The sequence below is a fragment of the Taeniopygia guttata genome, chromosome 3 (genome assembly GCF_048771995.1).
Source record: "Taeniopygia guttata chromosome 3, bTaeGut7.mat, whole genome shotgun sequence".
Taxonomy (NCBI): Eukaryota; Metazoa; Chordata; class Aves; order Passeriformes; family Estrildidae; genus Taeniopygia; species Taeniopygia guttata.
The window spans coordinates 103085190-103110213 of NC_133027.1; the positions used below are offsets into that span (position 1 = coordinate 103085190).

At 43.4% G+C, this 25024-nt stretch overlaps 1 protein-coding gene across 1 annotated transcript; it reads left to right on the plus strand.

The window, feature by feature from the left end:
- Nucleotides 1-55: 55 nt before the first annotated feature.
- On the plus strand, nt 56-23970 carry DTL (denticleless E3 ubiquitin protein ligase homolog). Its single transcript, XM_030269091.4, has 15 exons — nt 56-147; nt 721-846; nt 1671-1769; nt 2087-2148; nt 2236-2356; nt 2829-2894; nt 4023-4138; nt 4813-4886; nt 5823-5926; nt 6832-6936; nt 9018-9130; nt 12505-12594; nt 14355-14493; nt 18063-18925; nt 20380-23970. Exons 1-15 carry the CDS (start codon nt 102-104, stop codon nt 20446-20448), a joined length of 2193 nt encoding a protein of 730 aa, XP_030124951.4. The 5' UTR covers nt 56-101; the 3' UTR covers nt 20449-23970.
- The last annotated feature ends 1054 nt before the right edge of the window (nt 23971-25024 follow it).

The window sequence follows — 25024 nt, forward strand, 5'->3', positions numbered from 1 at the left end:
GGGCGAGGCGCGGCGCGGGAGGCGCTGACCAATGAGGGCGCGCGGCTCGCTTGGCGGGCCGGTGGTTTGGCGGGAGCTGGTTCGGCCGTGTCCCTGTGGCCATGCTGTGCCAAGCGCTGCTCCGCCGCGCCGCCGCCGCGCCCGCCCGTGAGTACCGCGCCTCCCGTGAGTACCGCGCCTCCCGTCCGGTGCCGAGCCTCCCGTCCGGTGCCGAGCCTCCCCGCCGGTACCGCGCCTCCCCGCCGGTACCGCGCCTCCCCGCCGGTACCGCGCTTCCCGTCCGGTACCGCGCCTCCCGTCCGGTGCCGAGCCTCCCCGCCGGTACCACGCCTCCCGTCCGGTACCGCGCCTCCCGTCCGGTGCCGAGCCTCCCCGCCGGTACCGCGCCTCCCGTCCGGTACCGTGCCTCCCGTCCGGTACCGCGCTTCCCCCCTGGTACCGAGGCTCCCCGCCGGTGCCGCGCCTCCCGTCCGGTGCCGAGCCTCCCGTCCGGTGCCGAGCCTCCCGTCCGGTGCCGAACCTTCCCGCCGGTACCGCGCCTTCCCGCCGGTACCGCGCCTCCCGTCCGGTACCGCGCCTCCCGTCCGGTGCCGAGCCTCCCCGCCGGTACCGAGCCTCCCCGCACGCCCCCCCGTCCCCATCCATCCCCGGCCGCCTTGCGGTCGTGGCGCCCGAGCCTGTGGGGTCTGAGACGCTTACGGTCCGTCTGTCCCGTTGTAGGCCGGTCCTCAGCGTTTCCCCTGCAGCATCTCTTGGACAGCTACCAGTGCAGCCGAGAAGATGACCACCTGTCGTACGGGGGAACGGGAATGCCGGTCCCTCCTTTCGGCTGCACCTTTTCTACAGGTAAATTCACCTCCTTAAAGATCTTTTGAGGGGCCAGGGTATAGGTTCTGTTTCAGCAGTTTCTTGTTTTAAAGTGTGAACTTGCTCCTACAACGTGCTTGCTCCTACACGTGATAAACTTTGGATCGTGGTGCACCTAGAGACTGATGGAAAGTATTCCCTCAAAGAAGCATTTATTTTAGTGTCTCTTTGTTTCATCTCTGTGTGTGTTTCAAGGTGTGTCCTCTTGGAGACAGTGTGAGGCTACATAGGAAAAAAACTAGGCTTTGTTCAAAATATATAAAAACTATAATAGAGTGGAGAACATTAGGTAGAAATCAGAGGTGGATGTCACCAGGAGTTGCACACAGCATTTCCCCATGATGGAGGAAAGGAGTAAGCAATGGAGCTCCTGGATCTTTAGGGCAAATTTTTTTCATTCATTGTACTCTAGTTTTGGCATGAGATTTTACATTTCTCTAAGGTGGCCTCCTTCTTTTCCAAGTCAGGTCATGGAAAATGTGGGAGGCTGTAGATGATAGGTGCTCTAGAGATAGGAAACTGTAACTAGAAAACTGCTATAGCTGGTGGAAGAGGTATTATCTCAAAAGTTGTTTCTGGAGTCATTTGATTGCCCATGTATAGTCATTCCAGAACAGAACATCTAGAAAAAGTGCTTGCTAGTATTTCTGTATTTTTACAGTTAAGTTGCTATGTAAATGCGCTTTATTTCACAGCTTTATGTTTGCTGCATTCCCTCTTTAAAACATATGTGGCTCTCACAAAGAGCAAGGGTAGGATTTTGTATTAGCTCCATAATATAATACTCATCAATTTCTTTTCAGCCCCAAATTTGGAGCACGTCCTGGCAGTTGCAAATGAAGAAGGGTTTGTTAGACTGTATGATACTGAATCACAGACCACCAGCAAGCTCATCTTTAAAGGTAAATGTTGTATAGAAGGTGATCTTCATTTGACATGACAAGTGTGGGATTTACTGGAATCAAAGAGAGCTTTTTGCAAGTCCTTAAAACGTAAATTTTAGGCAGTACTTTATTCCTTCTGCATAGTTTACTGAGTCTTCTTCACAAAGCAGCAGCACAATGTACTCTTACTGCAGTAGCAGATGAATTGTTCTGTATTGTCTTTCATGCCTAAGGCAAACTGTTGACAAGATTTCTGATTTCAGTGTCCAGATGTCATTTGCAAAATACCATGCTGCAGTGCACTGAACTAATCTTGGCTTTTGTTTTCTTGTTAGAATGGCAGGCTCACTCAAATGCTGTGTTCGACCTTGCCTGGGTGCCAGGGGAACACGGGATTGTAAGTAGTCTTTTGCCATCTCATTTTCTAATGCTTTGGCAACTGTGTACAGAAAATGACTTAAGCTTTTTATTTTTCCCTCTGAAGGTCACTGCTTCAGGAGATCAGACAGCCAAGGTGTGGGATGTGAGAGCTGGCGAGCTTCTTGGCATATGCAAAGGTCACCAGTGTAGCCTCAAGTCAGTTGCTTTTTCTAGATTTGAGAAAGGTAAATGTTGGTATTCCCTGTTGTCTGTTTTTTCCTTTTTCTTTACTCCAGGCAAAGTACATTTAAGGTCTGAAAAAGGGCTTTGGAAACTGAGGGGTACCAATAGCACAGGCCTGAGCAGTGACCCAGCCAGCAAAGCAAAACTGTCTAGTTGGAACTTGATGGTGTCCTAATGCTAAAATCTGCACATTTCTGATCTTGGGCAGAGATGAGATAGGATATCTGCTTCCATACCCAAGTGTGTGATTATGGTTTCCATAAGCTGGTTTCTCTAGTGGGAGTAAAAAAAGGATAGTAAGAGAAAGGGAACAAGTCAAAAAGCATGGCAAAACAATGGCCTGAGTTTTATATTTCCAGGACTGGCATCACAAGTGTTGGGACAGAAGAGCCAGAGGTACATAGGTGGCATTGTACTGCATTCAGTTAATTAAATGAATGCTTTTAGAAGCTAATAACACTTTTTTTCTTGCAGCTGTCTTCTGTACTGGAGGGAGAGATGGAAACATCATGGTTTGGGATACCAGGTGCAACAAGAAAGGTAAATAAACTTTCAGATATGTATCAAAAAAGCTAGGTATCTCATGTAAAAGGACTGCTCAGATGGACTTCTTGGACTGATACTTTTGATTACAATGTAGGCAGAAGAGGACTCTCAGATAACTGTACTGCTTTAGGTGCTGTAAGAGGATGGAATAGGTATCTCTGCTATCTATGTATATTACATTTCTCCACTTTGCAGCAGTCCCAGATGTGCAACATCAGGGGCTGGTTTGAGAATTCCATGTGTGTAGGTAAAGAGATGAGGCTGTATAGAATACATCCCTGCTAGGGCAGTGCAGAAGCAGATGAGATAGGAGAGATTTCTTAGGTCAGAGCCATCCAGAGGGGTGAGGAAAAGCTGGCAAGGCTCCTGCCAGAGTAGGAAGGAAGGCAGAAAGTGTAGGAAAAAAGAGCTTGTGAGTGCTGGTAGCAACTGAATATATGGTGGGAAAAACTACTATAAATATGTGAGCATATTCTGCTCCTCTGTTTCCTAGAGCTTTTCCTTCTCCAGCCCCTTCCCCTTATGCCATTTCCCAGTTCCCTGCTCTGCCACACCAGTTTCTTTGCCTGAACATGTCTTACTCTTCCATCTGTCCCAGGTTCCCTGGCTCTTCAAGCAGGCAAGTGAACAAAAAGTTGACTGATTCCACATGATTGAAGTGGAAGGTGTAGGAAAAAGAAAAGTAGAACTGTCGCCTTACTCTAGTAAGGCAGTACATTTCTAAAGGTAATAGAGAAAAGGCTGAACAGGAAATTATAAAATAGAGTAGAAAAGCACTGGAAATCTTCCAGTGAGTGCAGTTCTGCTTGGGATGAGTGGGTTGAACACTCAGACCAGGATGCATGTGAAAAACAGATAAAGGGGTAATAATTTCCAAAGGCAGCCTGCCTAGATCAGTTTTAGTTTCAATGTCCATGCTACACTGACGGCTGCAGTTTTTTGCACTGTGTTTTTCTCACTGGTTTTGTAAATACGTAATTTTTGTTTTCAGGATGCATAAATGATTTTAAAGGTTAACCTAAGCTACCTTTTAGGTCTAATCCCAAGCTGATGCCTGTTTTATTAAAGGGATAGCAAAATTGCATGTAAACTACTAATTGAGATGTCTTTGATTTCTTTCAGATGGCTTTTACAGGCAGGTAAATCAAATCAGTGGAGCACACAATGTGGCTGAGAAGCAGACTCCCTCCAAACTGAAGAAGAGGAGGCAGAACCTGAGAGGACTTGCTCCCTTGGTGGTGGGTATCTGGGCAACAAACAAATTGTCTCTTCTGGGGACAGTGGTATTCACAGAATTCTTCCTAAGTAAATGTAGTGAGAAATGTGTGGCTTGTATGTGGTAAGTGCTTCCATTTATCTTTGCAGGGATAGGGTTTTTTGTCATGGTCATTTGCAATGGCTAATTTTAGACATTGTTTAGTTGCCTAACAGCCCACGTGCCATAAAAGCCAACATTGGGCAAATGCTGTGTGAAAATACAGGGGAGGATTTTTTTCCCTTCCCAGGGAGGAAAGGAGTGGCCAGCATTCCATTTTCGAGGAGAGAGATATGGAGAGTTGTAATTTTTTTTCTTTTTTTTTTTACCCCCTTAATTTGACCAGACAAATTACTGCCTTACTGGAGGAAGACTAGATCATTTTTAATCTATTAAACTTTGGGATGAAGGCAGCTCTCTTACCTGTGAGCTGAAAGGTGTAATCTCAAACTGCTGCCCAAACACTTATCTCTCAATGGCAATTTCTCTGGTGGGAGTGTTCAAAGCATTGTTGTGTCCTAAATAACATCTGCTGTTTCTATGTTCTGCTGCCTGGCTAGGAGGAGGTTTTCACTGTGTTCACATGGCCTTGAACTAAGCAGCAAGATCTTGCTGACCTTAAAAGAAAATAAAATTCTTTTTTCTTCTCTTTTTAAGGATTTCCAGCAGAGTGTAACTGTGGTGCTGTTTCAGGATGAACATACTCTTATCTCTGCAGGAGCTGTTGATGGGTAAGGAGGGAGGATGCCTGCTTTCCTGTCCATTCTGTGTGCTCAGTGGCATAAAAAGATTGGGAGATTTTCTCTCTAAGACCAATCAGTGGCCAAGAAGGCTAGAGCTACTGCGAGGTGGAATCAGTAGCTATGCTGCCAGCTTCCATTGGCTTTACTTCCTTACTGGAGATTGCAGTACTGGACAAGCTGTGATATGTGCTAAATGCTCATTTTAATCTTAGCTACGGGGCAGAATGAGAGCAATTCTTCCCTCTCTCTTTTCTCACGGACCTATGAGACCACACATAGACAGACTATTGTTAGACAGCCTTATGGATGTGAGTGGGTGGTCAGGGCCTGGACATGCGTAGGCATGCTTCAGAAAATGTTGCTTTGAGTTACAAAAGATGCATTCTCCTAGGTGCCAGATTTCTTGGAGGGATCAAGCATCTTGGAGCTTGAGCAAACTGTCTTATTGATCAGCATGTAAATGATCCTCTTGGATTCGATTCTTTAGCAGGTTCCATGTGGTCAGAGCCTTTCTGAGGCAGATAAGACTGACTGTCCTGCCTATGGTTCATGACAGAGACTTGCTGCCAAAGAGCAAGTAAAAAAATTGGAAGACTTAATTTTAAAAACTACAGACTAAAACTACTTGTCAGAAGTAAAAATGCATCTACATATTTCCTTCTACTAGTTGAAGGAATTTGGCTTCTAGGCTCTTGTTCTACCTTGTGTTAGTTACAGAAGTCAGTGCTGCCTCCTCACCCATGGCCAGCAGAGCAATTGTTTGGCTTTCAGCACGGCTCTGCGCTGCTCCTGCTCAGCTGTTGTCTCCTTAGCACTGGATACTCCTCAGTCATGAGCAGCCTGGCTTCTTGTGCTCTTAAAAGGCTTTATCAGCATGGGAAGGGAAATTTGGAAGCTGGAGACACTCGTGCTTTTCTATTCCAGCGTGATCAAAGTGTGGGACTTGCGCAGGAACTACGCTGCTTTCCGTCAGGACCCGCTGCCCCTCAGGTCCTTCTGCTACCCTGGAACCAGCACTCGCAAGCTTGGTGAGCACAGCACACGGATTTGTGAGAGTGCAGAATGAATTTAAGAAGTACTGTCAATGACATTTATCTTTATAGCCAATTGTTGATCAGACTAGCAAACTCTGCAGGGTATTTTGATTACCAATACCAAATTTTCAAGTTGAAGAGCAAACATGCCTGACTTTTATATCACCGCACCAATGACAAAAACTTGCAGAAGCTTCAGCAGTGTATTTTCATAAACAGAGTTGAGGAGCAGTAGAGCTCTTGATGAGGAATTTAGCTAGTCATTTTGATATATGACTAAAATTCAGATTGAACTTTCTTTGCATTGTATCTTGCAAAGACAACAGACTGGACTGTTTTCATATTATCACCTCTTGAAACTGTTATGAAAAATGATAGCACACTTGTTCATGTTTCTGTGTCTTCTTTGTGCCTTTAATGCCTCACAATGCTCTGATGCAACACAGTAATTCCTGATGACTGGTCTGATCAGTGTGGTAATGGTCAGTGTCACTCCCAAGGAGGTAGTTGGGAAATAATTTGCCTGCAGGGAAAGATTTTTCTTGAACCTGAATCACTAGCAAATCAGAGAATGGCTTGTTCTATCAAAGCATGAGGTCTCTGCTTCTACAATTGGTTGTTCCTGTCATCTGTTTGAAACGGTCAAATAAATCACTTGCCTGTTCTGAAGGTGCAATTCCTTTCTAAATCCTTTCCCTGAATCCTCAGGGAAATGTAGAAAATGTAGATGTTATTCTAGAAACATTTCTTCTTCAGCAAGTGCTCTGTCAAACATAGAAACTTTATCATGACAATCTCATACATGCTACAGATCCTTTCCAAATTTCCTTCTCTGGGCATTTGAGAATGTCTCTTTTCTAAATTTTTTTCTTCTGAAGAACTTCTCTCTTTCTCTGTAGGATATTCTAGCCTGGTTTTGGATTCCACTGGTGCTAATCTGTTTGCTAACTGCACTGATGACAGTATCTACATGTTCAATATGACAAGTTTAAGGACCGCTCCAGGTAAGCATGATATCTGTGGAAATAGCTGCAAAAAACATAGATGTTCCAGAGTGTAGAAAGGCAAGTTTATCCCTCCGACACAGAGAGACAGAGACCAGGTTCAACACTCAGAGGAAACCTGTTCCATGCTCTTATCTCTAAAGCTATGCAGGACAGATCCACATTTTGTGTTAAGCCATCCACATAAAATTAATAGCAGATATAGGTTCACCCAGACAGAGACTGATGGTAGTTTGCATGTTAGCTCTAGTTATCCAGTGAGGAATGGCTGCTATCCAGCCTGAAGCAAGTTTGAACCCTCTGCTTACTGGCAGTCACCGATTTGTTAGACTTTTAGATATTAGTCCACTGAAAGTGATCACCTAGTAACTTCAGATATTTTAAGGTGTCTTTTCAGTTTAACTTATAACACAGTTTCTGGAAGAAACGATCCACAGCATATTGAGGTGCTTTATTCCTTCAGATTCCTTCAGCTCTGAATCTGTGACCTTTACGTGCACAAGATGGCCCCGAGCCTTTGGTGCACGAAGCTGCTTTGCCATAGGCTGGTGGCAAAACTTGTTAGATGCATTCCAGCCAGACACATAAATTATTTTCCATTGCCTTTTCTCAGTCTCTCAGTTATCTGAAATGAACAATGTGTCCTTCTGTCTGCTCTTCAGGAAGGCAGTCTGGTGGGTGGGAATGCTTCCAGAGCAGAGAAGTGCTGTGAGTAGTAAATATTAATAGCTTGCTTGTTGAAGCTGACCCCGGGTGCTGCCACTGGATGCTCTGTGGGGATGTCCCTTACAGGAGCAGGCTCTGGCCTGCGCAGCCCTCGGCCTCCTCACGGAGCTCCTGCCTGGGTGTGCAGCCAAGGGGAGCAGCCCCGGCTCCAGCTGCATGGAGCAGCCCTGGCTCCAGCTGCACGGAGCAGCCGAGGGGAGCGGCCCCGGCTCCAGCTGCATGGAGCGGCCCCGGCTCCAGCTGCACGGAGCGGCCGAGGACAGCGGCCCCGGCTCCAGCTGCACGGAGCAGCCGAGGGGAGCGGCCCCAGCCGAGGGGAGCGGCCCCGGCTCCAGCTGCACGGAGCAGCCCCGGCTCCAGCTGCATGGAGCAGCCGAGGCAGCGGCCCCGGCTCCAGCTCCAGCTGCATGGAGCTCCTGTGCCGCGGCTCCCGCAGAGGGCAGCGCCCGCCCGCCCTTATGCCGCCTCAGCGCCGCTGCAGCTGCTCCTATCCAGCACTGGGGCGGCTCTCATTCCACGGGAAATCCTCCTGCAGCAGCACTTGCTGCCTGCTTCAGGGGGGATTTGCTGTCTGATGGCCACTGCACTGCAAGAGCTGTGGGCAAAAAAATATCCAAGTGGTCTTGCAACTCTTCACAGGCTACTGAAGGCGGCCACGCGTCCTCTTGGTGTGTGGGTTGTTTTCTCTGCGAGAGCCTCTGCTAAAAAGGGCAGGAGGAGAGGGAGGCAGCCCAGCCTGGGGCTGCCCTGGGGAATCTGTGCTTTGTGCCCCGTGAGAGGACAGGACATGGTGCAGCCGAGCACTCTGGTGCCAGCGGAATGTCAGCCATGTGGCGTGATGGTTTCAAGGCTTTAGCAAACACTACTAAGGTTTTAAATGCAGGAGAGCATGACTTATAAATACAAGTTTTATTGATAATATAAAGCTGCTGGCAGTGGGAGGAAGGAGCAGCTGGTGCCTTTGTTGCCACCTGTGTGGAAGAGGGCTCCGGCTGCAGGGGTTGTTGATGGAGCAGGACTGGTGATGGTGGCTGAGGGAGGAAGAGACAGGGAACCTGAACCAGGGGAGTGGGGCAGCCCAGCTGAGGGCTGAACCTGCTTGTGATATGGGTCAAGGTAGAGCTTTAATGAAACTCCATTGGTTTGTTTGGAAAGCCTGAAGGGCTCCAGTTGAATAATAAAAACTTCCTGCTGCCAGAGCCCCAGAGCAAGGGAGCAGTGCAACCACTTTCTCCAAAGGATATGTGGCTAGGCAGGAAAAGCCTGTAAGATCAGCCCTCCTTGCACAGCTGACTCCAGGGCTATGCTATCCAGGGCTTTTACTTATTTTATTTTATTTTATTTTTTCTTCACAGTGGCAGTTTTCAGTGGACACCAGAATTCAACCTTTTACATCAAATCCAGCACCAGCCCAGATGACCAGTTCCTGGTCAGTGGCTCGAGTGACTGCAATGCGTACATCTGGAAGGTGAGGCAATGGCAGAGCTGCTTTTGCTTTTCATGTTCACACAGAACACTCCTTGCTTCCCAATCCTACTCAAAGCAGCATGGGGTTAGCTCCTGGCCTGCAGTGTGTATATTGCTGTCCAGGCTTCATGTAATTGTTTAATGCAAAACAGAGCTAACCTCCTGCCATCAGTACATCTCTCATCACTGCTGCTTATTGCAAATTGCTGTTCTTAATCTGGTTTTAATGGGCATTAAAATCCTCTTTCAGTCCCGTTGATTCAGGCAGCTATGACAAGTAGACAGACAGTTCTTGGTTCATAGTTAGCAATGGAGCACATTAGCAGAAACCTAAAAGTTTAATTATTTTAAAGGGCACTCTTTCCCTCCACCTCTCCCTTTTCCACTCCTGCTTCAGACATAGCTGTGTCTCATGCTTAATTTACAGTAGTTAAAACCTTTGTATTACAGCAAGGGCTCAGCCAGAGCCTTTAGCAAAATTCCAAAGCACTGTCTGACAGCTGAGGGACTTCACTGCTTAACATCTTTGCAGTGACGTGTAGGATATGCAAATATCACCAAAATAGCAGCAGGCACCTCAGAATAAGGCATGCTTCAAGTTCTGTTCTTCATGTTCCTCTTATGGAACAGAGTGGACTTACTGAAGTAGAATAGACAGAAACCACAGGTGACTGCCTATGTCAGGTTTGGGATAATTTTTGGGGAATGTTGACTTGTGCATCCATTTCACAATGAGTTTGAAAGTAAGATACAAACCTCTCAGAGGAGAGGGTCAGCCTGCTGAGGTTGTGCTTTGAGCACATAGCCTCTTTATTTTGGAGAACACTTGGAAGCAGCTGAATTGCTCACTCAATGGAGGCAGGAGTGTGGTAGCAGGATTACTTATGCCAAGTGCTGTAACCTTCCTCGTGTTCTGTAAAAATTCAGCAAAAATGCCAGTGTGAACTTGAGATGCACATTCTGCATTCATGTGTTTAGATACTTTCTTGGAACACAGGCTGGGACTCAGTTGAGAGTATTCAAGGCTGTAATTATATCTCAAAATTTAAGCATTCGAACACATTTAATATGTATTCATGTACAGAAGGCTTCTGTTGCTATCACATATGAGTGACAGATCATATTGGATATTTATAAAATAAATAATAAGATGGTTACTTTTTATTTTAATACCACAGTCATATTAGAAAATGGGACTTCCAGTGCATTTGTCTCTTTCAAGATCTGTCATATTCAGAGGTTTCTTAATTTAAATGTTGACAGATTTGACTCTGAAACATATGTATCTTTTCATGGCATGAGGACTTACTATGCTGTAAAGAAAACCATGGTTAGATGATGCATGAGTAGTTAACAGGTAATGTTGTAAGGATCTTAATGAAGAGCTCTTTCTGTATCTAGAGAGGAATATAATACAGAGGAAGACCTTTTCCATTTAGACGATTTCTTTGAGAAACTTTTGCAGCAGTGCTAAGTTTGTGTTTGGGTGAGAAACACTGTAGATAGAAGTTATTGCTGACAAGGATGCTGTTTCAGTCTGTTTTCATATATAAGTCACTTCCAGGCAATGAATACTTCCTTTGTTGTGCTGGGTTTGTTTTTTTTTAATTAAAATTTCATCAATTAATGAACTCTCACTCTTGAACAACCATAAGATTATACAAGCTGAAGAGGAGAGGTTTTTCTCCACAAAGATGGTACCTATCTGAGGTACCTTCCTGGTAATAAAAAAATACCATTTGTAGATTTGTTCTTCCATTGTTCTTTCAATCCTTTGATGTGGATCACTCCCAGGAAACCTATCAAGTTACACTTTGGTGTGTCCCAGCCCTGGAAAGGAGGTGCTTCTGTATCCCATGGACAAGCCATAGACACCATTCTATGCTGCATCTTGAAAATGGATGTAACAGCTGTTTCCAGTGAGGAGAGTAACTAAAAAAGGTCTCATTTCCTAGGTTTCTCTTTTTAACCTTTCCACAATAGGCCTCACTTCCCCAGTATCCTGTCAATTTGGGCACAAAAAGCAGCCTGTGTGTGGCTAATCCTGACTTAACATGCAGACTGCCTGAGAGTCTTCTGCCAAGCACAGTGGACACAGCCATAACTCTGCACTCTTCTTGATTTCACAGTAATGTAAATTTGGTATAGTTCCTTTAATTTACACTGCTATGGTGTAAAACCACTGGGTCCTAGAAAGAGTAATTCCCTTACTCTGCTTTCCAGCAATCAGTGGCTACTGAGCCACTGTTATGGCTGCTATGAATGTATAATAGCAAGACTGGTATTAATTGTAAGTGAAGGTGTTCTCCTGTTTATTACCTAAATAGGGATTTAATTTCCATTGCATGTTTTGGCACTGAAGGGAATGCTCTGACCAAGGCATTTAGTGGATATTTAGTCAAGTGATTGCCTCTATCATGCCAGGGGGAAAAAAGGGTCCTGTTAAGATGAACCTGTTTGTATCAAAACAACTTGGGTTCTGAAGCTGCAGTTTTGCAGGCTGTGGTAGATGATCTACAAGAGAAAAATGTTTGTAAATCAGAAGCCTTCCCCAAAGTCTTGAATCTTCCTTTGAAACCTATATTTAATGTCTACTCCTTTTCCCAGACAGTAAAGGATGGTGACTCACAGCTCCAGAAAGGACTGCCTGCTGAAAGCAAGCAAAACCTGGATATAATCTCTGTTGTGTGTGTTTTCTCCTTTGGGCCACTTAATGCTGGTTTCAGCTCTGTCTGTCACTCACAGGGGCTGGAGTCAAAGATAAGTAGCAATACTGTAGAACAGGAGAAAGATTTTTGTGAAGAGTGTGAGAGAAATGGAGATCAGTTGAATGCTTGAGAGAGGTTTCCTATGAACTCTTAAGAGGGTCTCTGGGCCAGCTGATTGGTTGGAGGAGGAGCAGGCACTTGGCAGTTGCACAAATGCCAGTTCTGAAGCCAGTGGAGGTTCTTCTATGGGATTTTGTTGCCAGTGGTTTCATTTTTTTAATAAACCATTGACCTGTGATTGGGACATTGGTAAAACAGCAGCAGAATATATTTGCCTAACCCAATTCAAAATAAGAGCCTCCCAACATCTTAACCTGGAACAGGTAGAGGTATTTAAAATGCTTGTTTCATGCTTTGGGCTGTCAGCTCTGGAGGCAGAATTCCTGTGTGTAGCAGGAATTGAACAAGTTTCCATGAGCTGCTGCTTAGGACTTCCTCAGTTGTTGCCTCATGATGACAGGCTGAGCACATTTGGTTTATGCATTTCATAAAGGAAAGCTGGGAAGTATCCACCTATTTCACAGGTGGGATGTGGGGTTTTTCTTGCAGTTGTGTATTAGGCTGTGTGCCTTCTGACTGTTGCTTGTTTTTCTGTGGAATGTTTAAGGTTTCTGAGCCCAGCCTTCCTCCACGGATACTCGTTGGTCACTCTCAGGAAGTTACCTCCGTTGCTTGGTGTCCTTCAGACTTCACTAAGGTTTGTCTCCTGCAAAATGGTTTTTACTGTGAAACAATACATCTGATGTGACAATATCTGCTTTTCAAAATGGCAGCAGCATTTGTTGTTTTGGGAGGAAATTTTTAGTCAATCAGTTCTAAAATGTTAATTTAGGAGACAGTAATCCAACCTTGTCATATTAGCACAATGTATCAGAACCTTTTTATTCTTTTCAGGTAATTTAGGCTAGCTGAGAAATCCTAAGAAATTGCAAATCAGTAAAGACCTCTCCTGATCAGAGCTTGATACTACCTATAAGGAACAAAACAGTGAAATCAGGACTTACATAAGCCAAAGTTTTGTTTTGTTGTTCCATATTCACATCTTCCTTTCCCTCTGACCATTGATACATCTGTTAGTCTTGTACAGAGTGGCAAGAAGTTTTGAATACCCTTTAGAAACATATGGACTCTTTTCATTGTGACCTCTTTTCAAAATCTGAGCTGCTTTTGTGACAAAAAGAGCCTCCAGTGAAGTGAAATTGAGTCAGTAGTTATGCACCAGGTCTCACTAAAAGGAAAACAACTGGAATATGAAGTTAGTTCAAAAGTTTGGCCTAGCTCAAAACTAGAAATAACCCTGAAAAATCCTGAGCAGTGTCCTAATGAGAGCCAGAGTTTCTTCCACCCCACAATGTTAAGGAAGTCAGCTTCTTTCCCTAGCTTCCATTGCAGCACCAGGGCTTCAAAAAAGCATTACAATGTAGGAGGGTGGGAGTCTTGCAGGGAAACATCAGGAATTGTTCTCGTTCTGTAAGATGCACAATATGAGAACTGGCATTTCAGATGAAATCTGTGATCTAGAAGTAGCCCAGCATCCTGATCAGATGTGTTGGAAATGCAGACCAATTCAGCCTTTCAAATTGTTACTGACACAGGGAAGAAATAGTCAGCCATTGTTCAGATGCCAAAGCACGAGGAAAAGTGGAAAATAGGGAGCTAAGACAGGTCAGGAAGCTGCTTGGTGTGATTTGAGGAGCAAGGTTGCTTTTGGTAGGGACAACATTGGTGTGACAAAAGTCAGAGTAGAGACACTTTCCCCATTCTGATTGCTATGAACTTTTACCACAGCATATATTTTTTCTTTCTACTGGTTGATTCCCTGCTGAGTCACCAGCTAATCTCCCATGAAATGTGGGTTAGATGGGTGCTGCTCCTTTGCTCAGGATTCCAGAGATCTTGTTGGAGCATGTGATGCTGCAGCAGGGCTCTAGAGCTGTGTTCCTGGCAGAGCTGGGTTCTCTGCCAGATACTGCTGACATCTGACTCTGAAGAGATAGCACAGCTCATGCAGCGGCCATCCAATGTCACCTTCTCAGTGTGCTGCAAATGTTTGTCCCCAGGCAGAAGATGTCCTCAGCAAAAGAGGCAGATTAAGATGCAGGAGCACAAAGGATCATGATGGTATTGTCTACCAAGGGTTTGAAATCCCAAAATGTGCTGTGCCAGTGTCTCTCACATAGCCATGTGGAGCAAATGGTTGGTGGTGACGGAGATTTCTAGAGCTGAAACACATGGATGCAGCAGCCTTGCCTGCTTTAAAACAAATACTGCTGCCTGGTGCAATAATGAAATAGAATTGGGTTATTTTCATTGTATAATGGCCTGTCTTGTACCCCTTCAGCCAAGCTTCACCATCATTCATATTGGTGTGGTGTGTTGGATGAAACTGTTCAGTTCACTCAGCCAGTGATCCATAGGATGTGCCCTGGTTACTCTAACACACAAATTTATACTTAGATTGCCACGTGCTCTGATGACAACACTGTGAGGATTTGGCGTTTACAACGTTGTCCTGAGGAAGAGAAATCAGTATCCAGAAAAACCAACTTGGTGGGTTGGGTCACTCAGAAGAAACCAGAAGAACAGCATGGAGCAGGTAAGGCCCCTGAGCTGAGATATCTTGCTCTGCAACATGGCTGCTGAATTTTGTCTGTTCTCTGTACCAACAAAAGCCTTTGGCTTGTCTTAATAGCCTTCTGAGGTTTTTCTCATATTAGACAATTATTCACATAGCCAGACAAGCACTTCTACTTGTAAATACTTCTGCCATCAACAGGACAAGCTGGCTGAAGCAGCTTACAAGTATGGCAGAGTCTGCGTGGCCAGACTGCAGAGCAAATATTCATTGACACAGCTTGTTGGGCATCCAGATCTTCAGTGGGTTTCAGCAGAGTTCAGTAATTGTACAGCCAAAGGAGATGTCACTGAAACTCACTTTTTTTTTTCCTTATCGAATACTAAACTGAGAGCAGTAAGATCATATGCTTTTTTCAGTTTGGTAGTTTACCCAGCAAAGGGCTGACAGCACATATAAAGTCTTGGAAGTCTGACCTGTTTGCTTCTGCCCATAGCTGAAATGTGCACAGAGTGATTTCTCAGGTGCAGTAATCAGCATTGTCTCTCTTTCTTCAGCTTCAGTCAGTGGTACTGACCATATACAGCCAAATGAAATGCTGTGTAGTGAAAGCACTTCAGAACAACATTTAGACAGTTGTGATCATTGTAATGTCCCAGAATTGATCATCTATTCATGTGTTAAGTCTAGTGAACAAATCCAGTACCTTTCTACAAAGCCTGGGCACTCAGAAAAGTTATGCAGCATGTTCTGAGCTGGCAAGCAGATGTGGGCTCTGTAGAGAAGGGAGTCACTAAGCAGGTAGTACCCTAGAGCAGAGGAAGGGAACCCTGATCATAATATTAACTTTGATTTGTCTATAGCCTGCATTTTGTTGCAGTAGAGTAGGTGAAAGGAGGAGAAGTGCCCTCCCCCCAAAGTGAAGTAAGATGAGCTCCTCTGTAGACTCTGAAGCTAAGAATACAATAGCTTCCCAGCAGCTGCTGCTGTGACTTCCTGCATTCCACCTATCTTTTCGAGCCACCCTCCAAATGAATTTCATCTTGGCTAGCACAAATAAAGGCTGAAGGTCTCCAAATCCCACTAATGGATTACCTCTAACCTTTCGCCAATGAGCAACAAGTCTAGCAGGAAGTTTGCAGGACAATGGGAGGGAGAATGCCAGGACCACTACATAGCTGGTAATTGTTTTGTGTGTGCAAAATCGTTTTGTGTGTGCAAATTGTTTTGTTTTTTGAGCCTCCTCGGAGAGGGCTCAAAAATACCTTCAGGTTTTACTGCCAGGAAAACAGAAGTAAGCACAGGTTTAGACTACAAACATGAAATCTAAAGTATCTTATACATGAAAATGTTACAAGTCAGGTTTGGCAATAATACCAGAAAAAATTACTTATTTCTCCTTGCTCTTGCTGCATTAAAGTAACATGGGAGGGAAGAGGAAGTACACAGACACTGCAAACACAAGAGCAGGCTTCCTGCTGACCTTGGCTCTTGAACACAAAACATGTGCTGTTAGAATATAGGAGTTATCTGCAGAGACTAATTCAGAGCTGGCAAGCAGAGGACTATTTCAGACCTGCTGGGATGATTCTAGGTAGTTCCCCACCTATTTCAGATGAACAAATTGTGAGATCGAGGTTGTGTATTGATTTTGACCTATATAGTCAAGTGTAGCAACCAGTTTCCCATTTGGCAATTACTTTTGTGGTTTCTTTAAGTTGTACTACTTTCTCTGTGGTTTTATGTAACCAAATTTCTGGAGCAGGCCTGTGCATGGACAGTTTGTGATTCTTAAATTTGGAGATTGATAATACCACTCCAGAAGACTTGTGGCAGAGAAGGTAGGAAACATCCAAAGTAACCTGCTTTGGTGTGATGCAGGTTGACTGCAGGTATTTGCAGTATTGTACCATGTGCAGTGGCTGCATAAATAGAAACAGCTTGAAACCTGAATAATGCATTGAGTCTTAGGCAAAAAAACCTGATCTTCATATTCTTTATTTCAAATTTTTGTTTGCTTCTTGCCATGACACTCATCCTACTCCCAGGATAACTCTTTTTCCATTTTCTGGTGAGTCCATAGCATAATTTTCAGACTGGTTTGGGATTCAGAGTGCTTATGCCCAACTAGCCATGTAGTATTTCTGCTGAGTGAATTTGTAATAGTCATTATGGATCAAGAGTTGCTGAGCTTGCTATTTCCTTCCCCTCTAGGAGCTTAGATTTTTGAGTGCAACTAATTTCCCAGATGAGTTATTATTGTCTTGTAAGTGCTCATTATACCAAAGATTAGGAGAAGAAATCTTGGCAGTTATATTTGCATAGCCCGGATTGAAGCAAGTTGTTATGAAGTAGGATGTTTTATCAGGAGCTTTTAACTCTGTTTTTTTGTTGAAGTTATTTGTAGTGGGATCCTTTAATATGGGATCCTATTCAGTTTTGTTCTCATGCAGCAGTACTTGCATTTTGGATACTAGTTAGATAATACAGTAAAAGGATCAGAAGAGGCTTAGTATGGTATATAGCCAGGCCTGTAGGTGCTCACTCAACGTGTTGTTTGTGAGACAGCCCAGCATTGTAAAGAAGCTGGCAGGTTGTTCACACTAGACTTCTCATTGTTCTAATGAAGTGCTTTATAGTGCAGTGCTAGTGCTCAGAGTGGGGAGTTTGGATTAAACCCCTGGTATACACAAAATTTTAGTGCTCTTGTGCCCAGCAGTGGAAGTGCACAGAGTAACTTAAGGCATTACCCCATTTAATTGACTGGTTTTCTAAGTATTCAAAATTTCTCTTTTACAAACAGGAGCATTTGCATCTTGGCTAGTGAACTCAGAAGCCACTGTGAAATACCTGTTCAGGAATCATTTGTTGAGAGATTTTATTTCCTTTGGAATTAAGTCCTTGCTCAGTAGGTGAAGAATTTCTCAACCTTCCCTGGGTGTGGTAAAAAACTCCTGTCTGTATTTTAATACAACATTGCAGAAAGTCCTCCAGCAAAAAGACAAGAAAATGAAAGTATGTTCTTCACTGAAAAAAATCTTTAAAATCTGCAGCCAGTAACACTTGACAAGGAGCACTATTCATGTGCTAGGGCATCACAGTGTAAGGCTTCCTTAGTACTGAAATTAACCGTGGGACCTGCTTGCAGTAACTTTGTCCCTCAGCTCAGTTATGGAGCTATTAAATATGCAGGATAGGTGGGGACCAGCCTTTTTGCCAGGTAGTTGTCTGGAAAAGCAAAATCCAAAGCTGCAGCAAGGCTAGATACACTTGGAAGATTAAAGTTTTGTTTTGTCTGTTCATTATGGCTGTAGCTCATGTAAGAGCACTCACTGCCAAAGGGATAGATGTCAGACATTGCACAAATGTACTGCATTATGCTTTATCAGTGTGATACAGGATTTTATAACAGACTTGTACCAGTTTAACCAAAATCAGAGGGATTTATACAGCTTCTTAGTTCAAAAGGGTATATCTGACCCACAGGGTCAGCGCTGATTCATCTCCTGGTTAGAAGAGGTTTTTAAAAAGACTGTGCTTAACTTGTTGTTCTGTGTTCCTCATCACACTACTTATTTTTCCCCTCTCAGGGCCACCAGCCAGCCCACAAAGCCCTCCTGCCAAGGCTGTGACAGCAGGCAGCGTGTGCATTTCCTCACCACGGCCCGCTGCCTGTGCTCCCACTCACTCCGGAGACCTTCCGCTGCCCACCAACACTCCCACAGTCGCTCTCAAAACCCCGACTGCCACAGCCTCCACCCCAGCCAAGCCACCTGGAGCCAGCCCCTGTGCGTCCCCCAGACTGATCCCTTCCTCCAAAATGTCCATCAAACACTGGGTTACAAGGACTCCGTGCTCTTCTCCTCCAGAAGTGGAGAAAAAGGCTCCTTCTCCTAGAAAAGCCCTGGCAGAAGTCAGCCAGGGTCTCCTGGAAGCTGCTTGCCCTCCTCAAGTCCCACACTCACAGTTTGAAAAGAAGGCCAAGAGAAGGCTTGACTGCAGCAAGGAGGCAGATGCGGGGCAGAAGTGTCTGCAGGGCTGTAGCTGTGTGACTGAGCTGGACCATGCAGCTAAGAAATCCAAGCTGAATTTATGTCACTTGGTTCCAGACCAGAAAGCTTCTGATGAAGACTCTCTCAGCCTGGCTGAGTTCTGTAATGACCATGAAGGCTCCAGCCACAGCCCAAAAGAGCCTTCCCTTTCTGGAAGCCATATTAATCCATCAGGCATTCAAACTTCCCCCCATCATTTCAGATCTCCACGTGGGAAAGACACGGAGGTAGCAGATAAAGAGAACAGTTCTCCTGAAAGAAAAAATTGGTTGTCTGCTTTGGGAGAGAAGCTACGGACTGGCAGACCTGGCAGCCAGAGCACATCAAACAGCTCCCTGTCATCCTGCAGTCCTGGTGCCAAAAGACAAGAGCCTGTGGCAGTGGCCACTTCGCCAAAAACTGTAAGTAGGGCAGCCAACAACATCATGAAATAAGTTATCCCTAGCTGCCACTCTCCCTTTGTTTGTTCCCTCCTGCTCAGACACAAAGAATTACCTGATCCCTTTGACTATGGACAAAAAGGATGATTTCTGGCCTAATAAGCCGGATTCATTAATGCTTTTATCTGCTAATCCTCTCCACGCAGGAACAGAGTTTTTATGATGTGTCCTTCATTTTCAAGGGACTTAAGGCACACAGGAGCTCAGAGATCCTTGCAGCTCCCAGCTGGATGTTTGAAGGATGTAGCTGTTTTCTTAAATACAGCTCTACTCTGAGAGGCACAATAATGCCAACAGCTTTCCTGGCAGATCTCCTGTTTATGTGTTCACCATCACATCTTCCTGTTTATGTCACTGGAAAGCCACATTGGAAGAAAGAGCTAAATTTTCTTCCAGCTCAGGTAGCAAAAGAATTTGTTACCCATGTTAAAACTGTAGGGCATCAAATAAATGCCTTCAGTTTCTCCAGTGAAAAATTAGAAGAAAACAAGAAGTGTGCAAGAGTGAGAGGGCAGGATTTGACCTACACCATCTTATTTTTGGTGTACAGGAAGCTTGGCACGGAGCTCACCCTAGGATCTGAAATTCAAGTTAAGCTTTTAAAGCAGCTAAAAGCATTTGCATGAGGGCTTAGCTAGGAAATTACAATTATGTTTTTTAAAACAAACCAAACTTGACTTGTCCCTGAAACTGGACTCGCAAGTCGTCCAGTGTCTTTGATAGAGTCTCATTTCACTAAATATTAGGTAAATTTTCAATCATCAATTTTTAGTTGAACTCTTGAATATCTGATGCTAAAATTGTTAGCATCATTGAGGCTTCTCTCATTTCTTACCTGATTTCATCCCTTCCAACACTTCTATCAGATATGAACTGGGCAAACCACCAGTCCTGAAGTTATTTATAGCAGCTGGACTCTTCATGTTGGGGTTGTACCAAGAAATCTTGGTTATAGGAACCCTACAGCTACTTGTGACTACCGTACATGTTTAGACACAAGACAGAGAGATTTTCCCTGGAGAGAGATTGCTGTAGAACAATTACCTTTCCTGCCCAGTATGCTCTGTTTCAGATTTTGGGATGCTCCTGTGTTGTTCTCAGAGCCTGAGGAGATGCCAGGAATACCCAACAGCATCCATTGAATTTGCTGTATCTTGAAAATCTGCAGCTCTCTTACCTGCTGTAGGGAAGCTGAAACTGCAGCTGGAGTGCATTTCTCATGGCAGTGGGACAGCCCTAGGATTTAGACAGTGTTACCTTTGAGACAGATTGTAGTAAAGAACCTTTCATTTACTCTCTTAGTTAGGAAGCCGAGCAAATTGGAGCAATGATGGAGGGGAGACTTTCAAGATTCCTGCAGCATATGAGCTGTTCACCTAAAAGTGTTTCATGCTAGTTTTGGGTTTTTTTGCTAGGTTGCAGCCACGTCAGTGTCCATGAGGAAGATCTGCACATACTTCCACAGAAAGCCACAGAATGACTGAAACAGCGTGCGGCGCTTGCACCTGAGGGATGTTGACGCCAGGGTATCAAGACCAGACTCACCAATGCCAACAATGATGCACCAGGATTACACAGTTTGTTGTCAGACCTTCATAGACTTGAGGTTTTAGTCTTCGCATTTTTAAAGCTGTTATCAGTTGAAGAGAGCTGAGTGTGTAAATTCTACACAATACTTACTCATGGTCTCTTTCTGACTTAGGGTATGTATTTTTTTTATAAACAAAGTATTTTTCATGTGGCACCTGTTCTAGTCCAAAGACAGACACAGATCTGCTGTGTATTGTTGACAGGCACATATAACTTGTCAGTTTATGTTACTAATCTACTGTTCAAACTGCTACTACTTAAGAGTACTGTGTAAATCATTACACTCTTCTGAAAAGTAAGTGTTGGAATATGTGTACAGAAATTTGCTGGAGGAACATCTGAGCCCTCTTCATGTTGAATGGCATTTCTACAGTTATTCCTGTAGTACTGCAATGACTGCCTGCTTCCAGCAGGGAAGTTAGTAATGTGTTAATTAAATCTAAAAACCTTTTAAATAGCCCACATCCCTCTGATGGTGACTATGGTGTAAGAAGAGACAGTTTTAATCAAGTACATAATGCCTGTACTCCCCTTGCTATCCCCTTTCTTCTCCCACCCTGTAAACTGCTGTGTTTACCTACTTAGCTGCCTCTTGAACCACCAGCACTACAGCGCTTAAGACCAAAAGTTTGTCACTTTACTGAAATAAAATACTGACAAGGTGTGTTCAAAGAATTAGTTTCATCTGTCCTAAATAGACATTTGTAACAGCCCATTGCCAGTCAGCTCTTACAAGTTCAGCATGTAGCAAAGGCATTAGTAACTGCTTATAACATACCTTCATAACAGTTTTATAATACAGTAGTTACAAGATAATACCTTGTAAATTGTGGGAGAGGCAACTGACATTTTAAAAAGCACTTGAGATTATTTACATATTAATATTAAAGGCTTTGCCACTGTAAGTTGTTCCCAGTGCTGATAGAACAAGATCACTGAAATGAGATCACTGTCCTGCTGGCTAATGACACTAATTCCTCAGCCATGCTTTCCCCAGGATCTTCTAGTAGAAGACCCCTATCTTATGTTGGAGCATTTATTCTGTTTTCTGGTGTTATCATTCCCATGAACTTCAAAACCAATCAAACCCTTTGAATCCCTGTTATTTTTTCCACTCCAGAAGAATTGAGGTATATGAGGGGGATATGATCCCACTAACTTATGTTTTCTGTCTTAAATTTTAACCTCTACTTTACAGTAACATTGGAAAGTATGGTAGCTGAAAGGGATTAGAAGGAAAGAGACTGGTTTGAATGTGGTAGATTATGTGGTAGATTGTATTTTGCAAGGAAATAAATTACTTGAGAGTAAATGGCTTTTGTAAAAGGTTTGTTACAGCTATGAAGCAAAAGGAAATGTGTAATGTGTTTTTTTTTTTTTAAAAAGAAAAGTACTTACTATCATGTTGCATCTTTTAGCAGAAGCTTTTGGGTATAAATAGGGACCAGGACAGCTTTCTCTTGTTTGCTGAATTACAGGCCATCATCCTATGAATTCCTCAGGCATTTTTTTTTTGTAGTTCTTTAAAAAAATGGATTTTTAAAAAGTGACTACCTGAATAGATCTAGTATTTTAGGCAAAACAGGAATATAAAAAAAAATCTGCTAGTTTAATTTTAAAATACTTCTGGATATTGAAGTGGATGGAAGTAGTAGAAACATAACCTAAAATAAGTAGGTTTGGGATTTAATTCTGTCTTAATTTTAATTATTATAGCAACCTTGTTGGGTACAAGCTGTCTTGCTTCAGTCAGATTTTTATGCAGGATTCCTCCATGCAGTTTCTAAAAAACATTGCAGAGTAAATAGATATGAACCCTATTGTAATACATGAGAGTCGTCAGACACTTCAACAATAGGATTTAGTGTTTCTCCACTCTTCCATAGTATTTTCCTCCTCCTTGTTCTGAAGCCAAACCACTATGTCCTGTATCTTGTAAATGTCTACCTAGAGAGGATATACACTAATGGCTTGCCATATGGATGAATAATATTTCATGGGCACGTGAGATTTTCTTCTTTCAGAAGATATGTGTTTAGTGAAACTACTTGTTTTGTGGGCCACCAGGCATTTATTTCTTCATCTGAAGGTGGTGTCAACCTGGTTCAGAGTCCAGGAGAATGAACTGATATGTCCAACGGTCGTGACCTTGTTGTGATAAAATCAAAATTGCAAAAGCATAGAAAAATTGCTGATACAAATTGTCAGCAAGATATACCTCTGAATTTTCTTTCCTTCTAAAGGATTTACAGAAACTCTGACCTCCATGTTTTATAATCAAATTAAACCTTTTAAAGTATTATTCCCAAATCCTATATATGTATGTAAATCCCACCTTACGTATCCTAGAGGTTTTTCCAGGCAGATGATAGTGATTCCTGACATCTTGTCTCTGTCCTCAGTGTTTACCCTTTGACTGCCAAGTGGGATTTGGGACTGAGCATAGCAGCTTCTGCTGTATCCAACAGTTGTTACTGCTGCTCTGTTGGAAGTTGTGCCTCTCCTGCTCAGCTCTGAGCAGCCAACCAGTTTGGATTTAGGGCAACTTGACAGTGACTGGGGCTAGCCAGCCCTGCTGGGCAAAACTGAGCAGGCACTCCCAGGATCTGTACAGATGCACGGTCAGCAAGCCTGGGCAAGCATTTCTGCTGGGAACAGCACTCACTTAATAGTCCCTTGGGGAAGCTAACTGCCAAGAAAACCTAAAATTGAATTTCCTCAATTCCCTGCCTCAGCAGATGGTTAGAACCAAAACCATGGAGGGGACAGATGTGAGCATGTGGGGACAACATTGCCACCAAGGGGACTGTGCTGTCAAGATACCTCTTGAGGTGTAGAGCTGGCTTCTAGTAGAGTTCAGCTTCTTGTTGTTCAGGGAGTGTTTGAGTCTTTCTCTGGCACAGTTGTTTCTGCAGCCACTGAACCTGGCTGAAATCTCCAGTATGGTCGAACTTACCTTTGAGTGTCCACTTTGTAACCTGGATACTGAGGTGATAGAAAAACTCACCATCATGGCATTGAAATATGTTCTAGTTGCTCTCTGCATGTGGTATATAATTTCTTAAGAAGTTTTGTTTAGAAATAGATGTTTTCCAGCCAGGGGTTTGCCAAAAGCATTTGGTAGCTGGGTATTCTAGGATTTATGTGTTACTCTTCTGAACAGGCTCCTCAAGGTCAAATATTAAACATTTTTCATCACAAATACTTATTTGCCAGTAAATGAGAAATGGTGTTCATCTTCAGGTCCACTACAATCAAATTCCATTCTTTCCCTCCTGAAGCTGACCTAAACAGTTTTCCAAGTGAAAATTGTCACTGTTTCTCTTCACAGAACTTGGAACCCAGTGGTTTGCATTTTTCCCACTCTGATTTATGTATGGCCCAGACTACAATAAATAAAATACATTGTGCTACTATACAGCATCCATGTGTTGTCCTTCAAAGAGCAGCTTTACCCATAATGAACTGCTCTTCGTCTGAACTCCACAAAATGCCAAATACAATGCAAAGCATGGGTGAGGGGAAAGCAAACATGAAAGAGTCCATATGTAATTTCTTTTAAAATTACTCAAACATTTCATGTCAATTGTTTTATAGAATAGTGCATTGTTGAAATGAGGGCAGCATGAACCCAGAAGGGAAAAAAGCAACATTGCAATCAAAGATAACCTTTAATTTTTAAGCCTCAGCCTGAATTATGTATTTTTCTAATCAGAATAACTAACTTTCCATCTTTATTGGTGCATTATGGAAAAATTCCAGGGACTAATTCCAGTCTTGTGCAGCTAGACAAAGTCTCAAAGATCAGAAAGCATTATGTATAAATGTATAAATGGAGTCTGAATACCCCATCTTAATTTTTCAATATAATATTTTTAACTCTGCCGAATCTACAACATTTCGTATTTTTGAAGTTGTTTAGTCTTGATTTAAATGCTTTGCATGATTACAGGTCCATTACAGTTGTACCTAAATTGTTCTAGAGTTAGGACACTGTGAAAAGACTGACTTACTGAATTTGTTTAGCTTTGTCTTTTGCCTATTAGCTCAGGTTATTCAGTTTTTAGTTGGGTTACAGATATTTATACTACATTTGATCTTCTATCCAATTTGTAGAAAGCCCAAACATGAGACAACCACCTCTGGTTCTCCTCTTTCATGAGCTAAGGAGATTCTACATAGAAAACCCAAAACAGCCAAGGAAGTGCTTCATTCCTTCACATTAAAGAGCCACTGTGGTAGCTCCACTTAAATTAATACCAAAGCCACTCTGTCATTACTTCACTCAGATTTATGGTTTACTTCTCTTGTCTGAAGAATGACTGAATCCTTTGGCAAAGCATCTTCAACCACCCACTTCTCTGCCATCCCTGGATTTTTTTGTTTGGGTCATAAATTATGTAATTCCCTGGTTGCCTCATAAGTGTGTTCTCACATTGTATTGTGAGTGTGGCAGAGGAGGAGATGGGC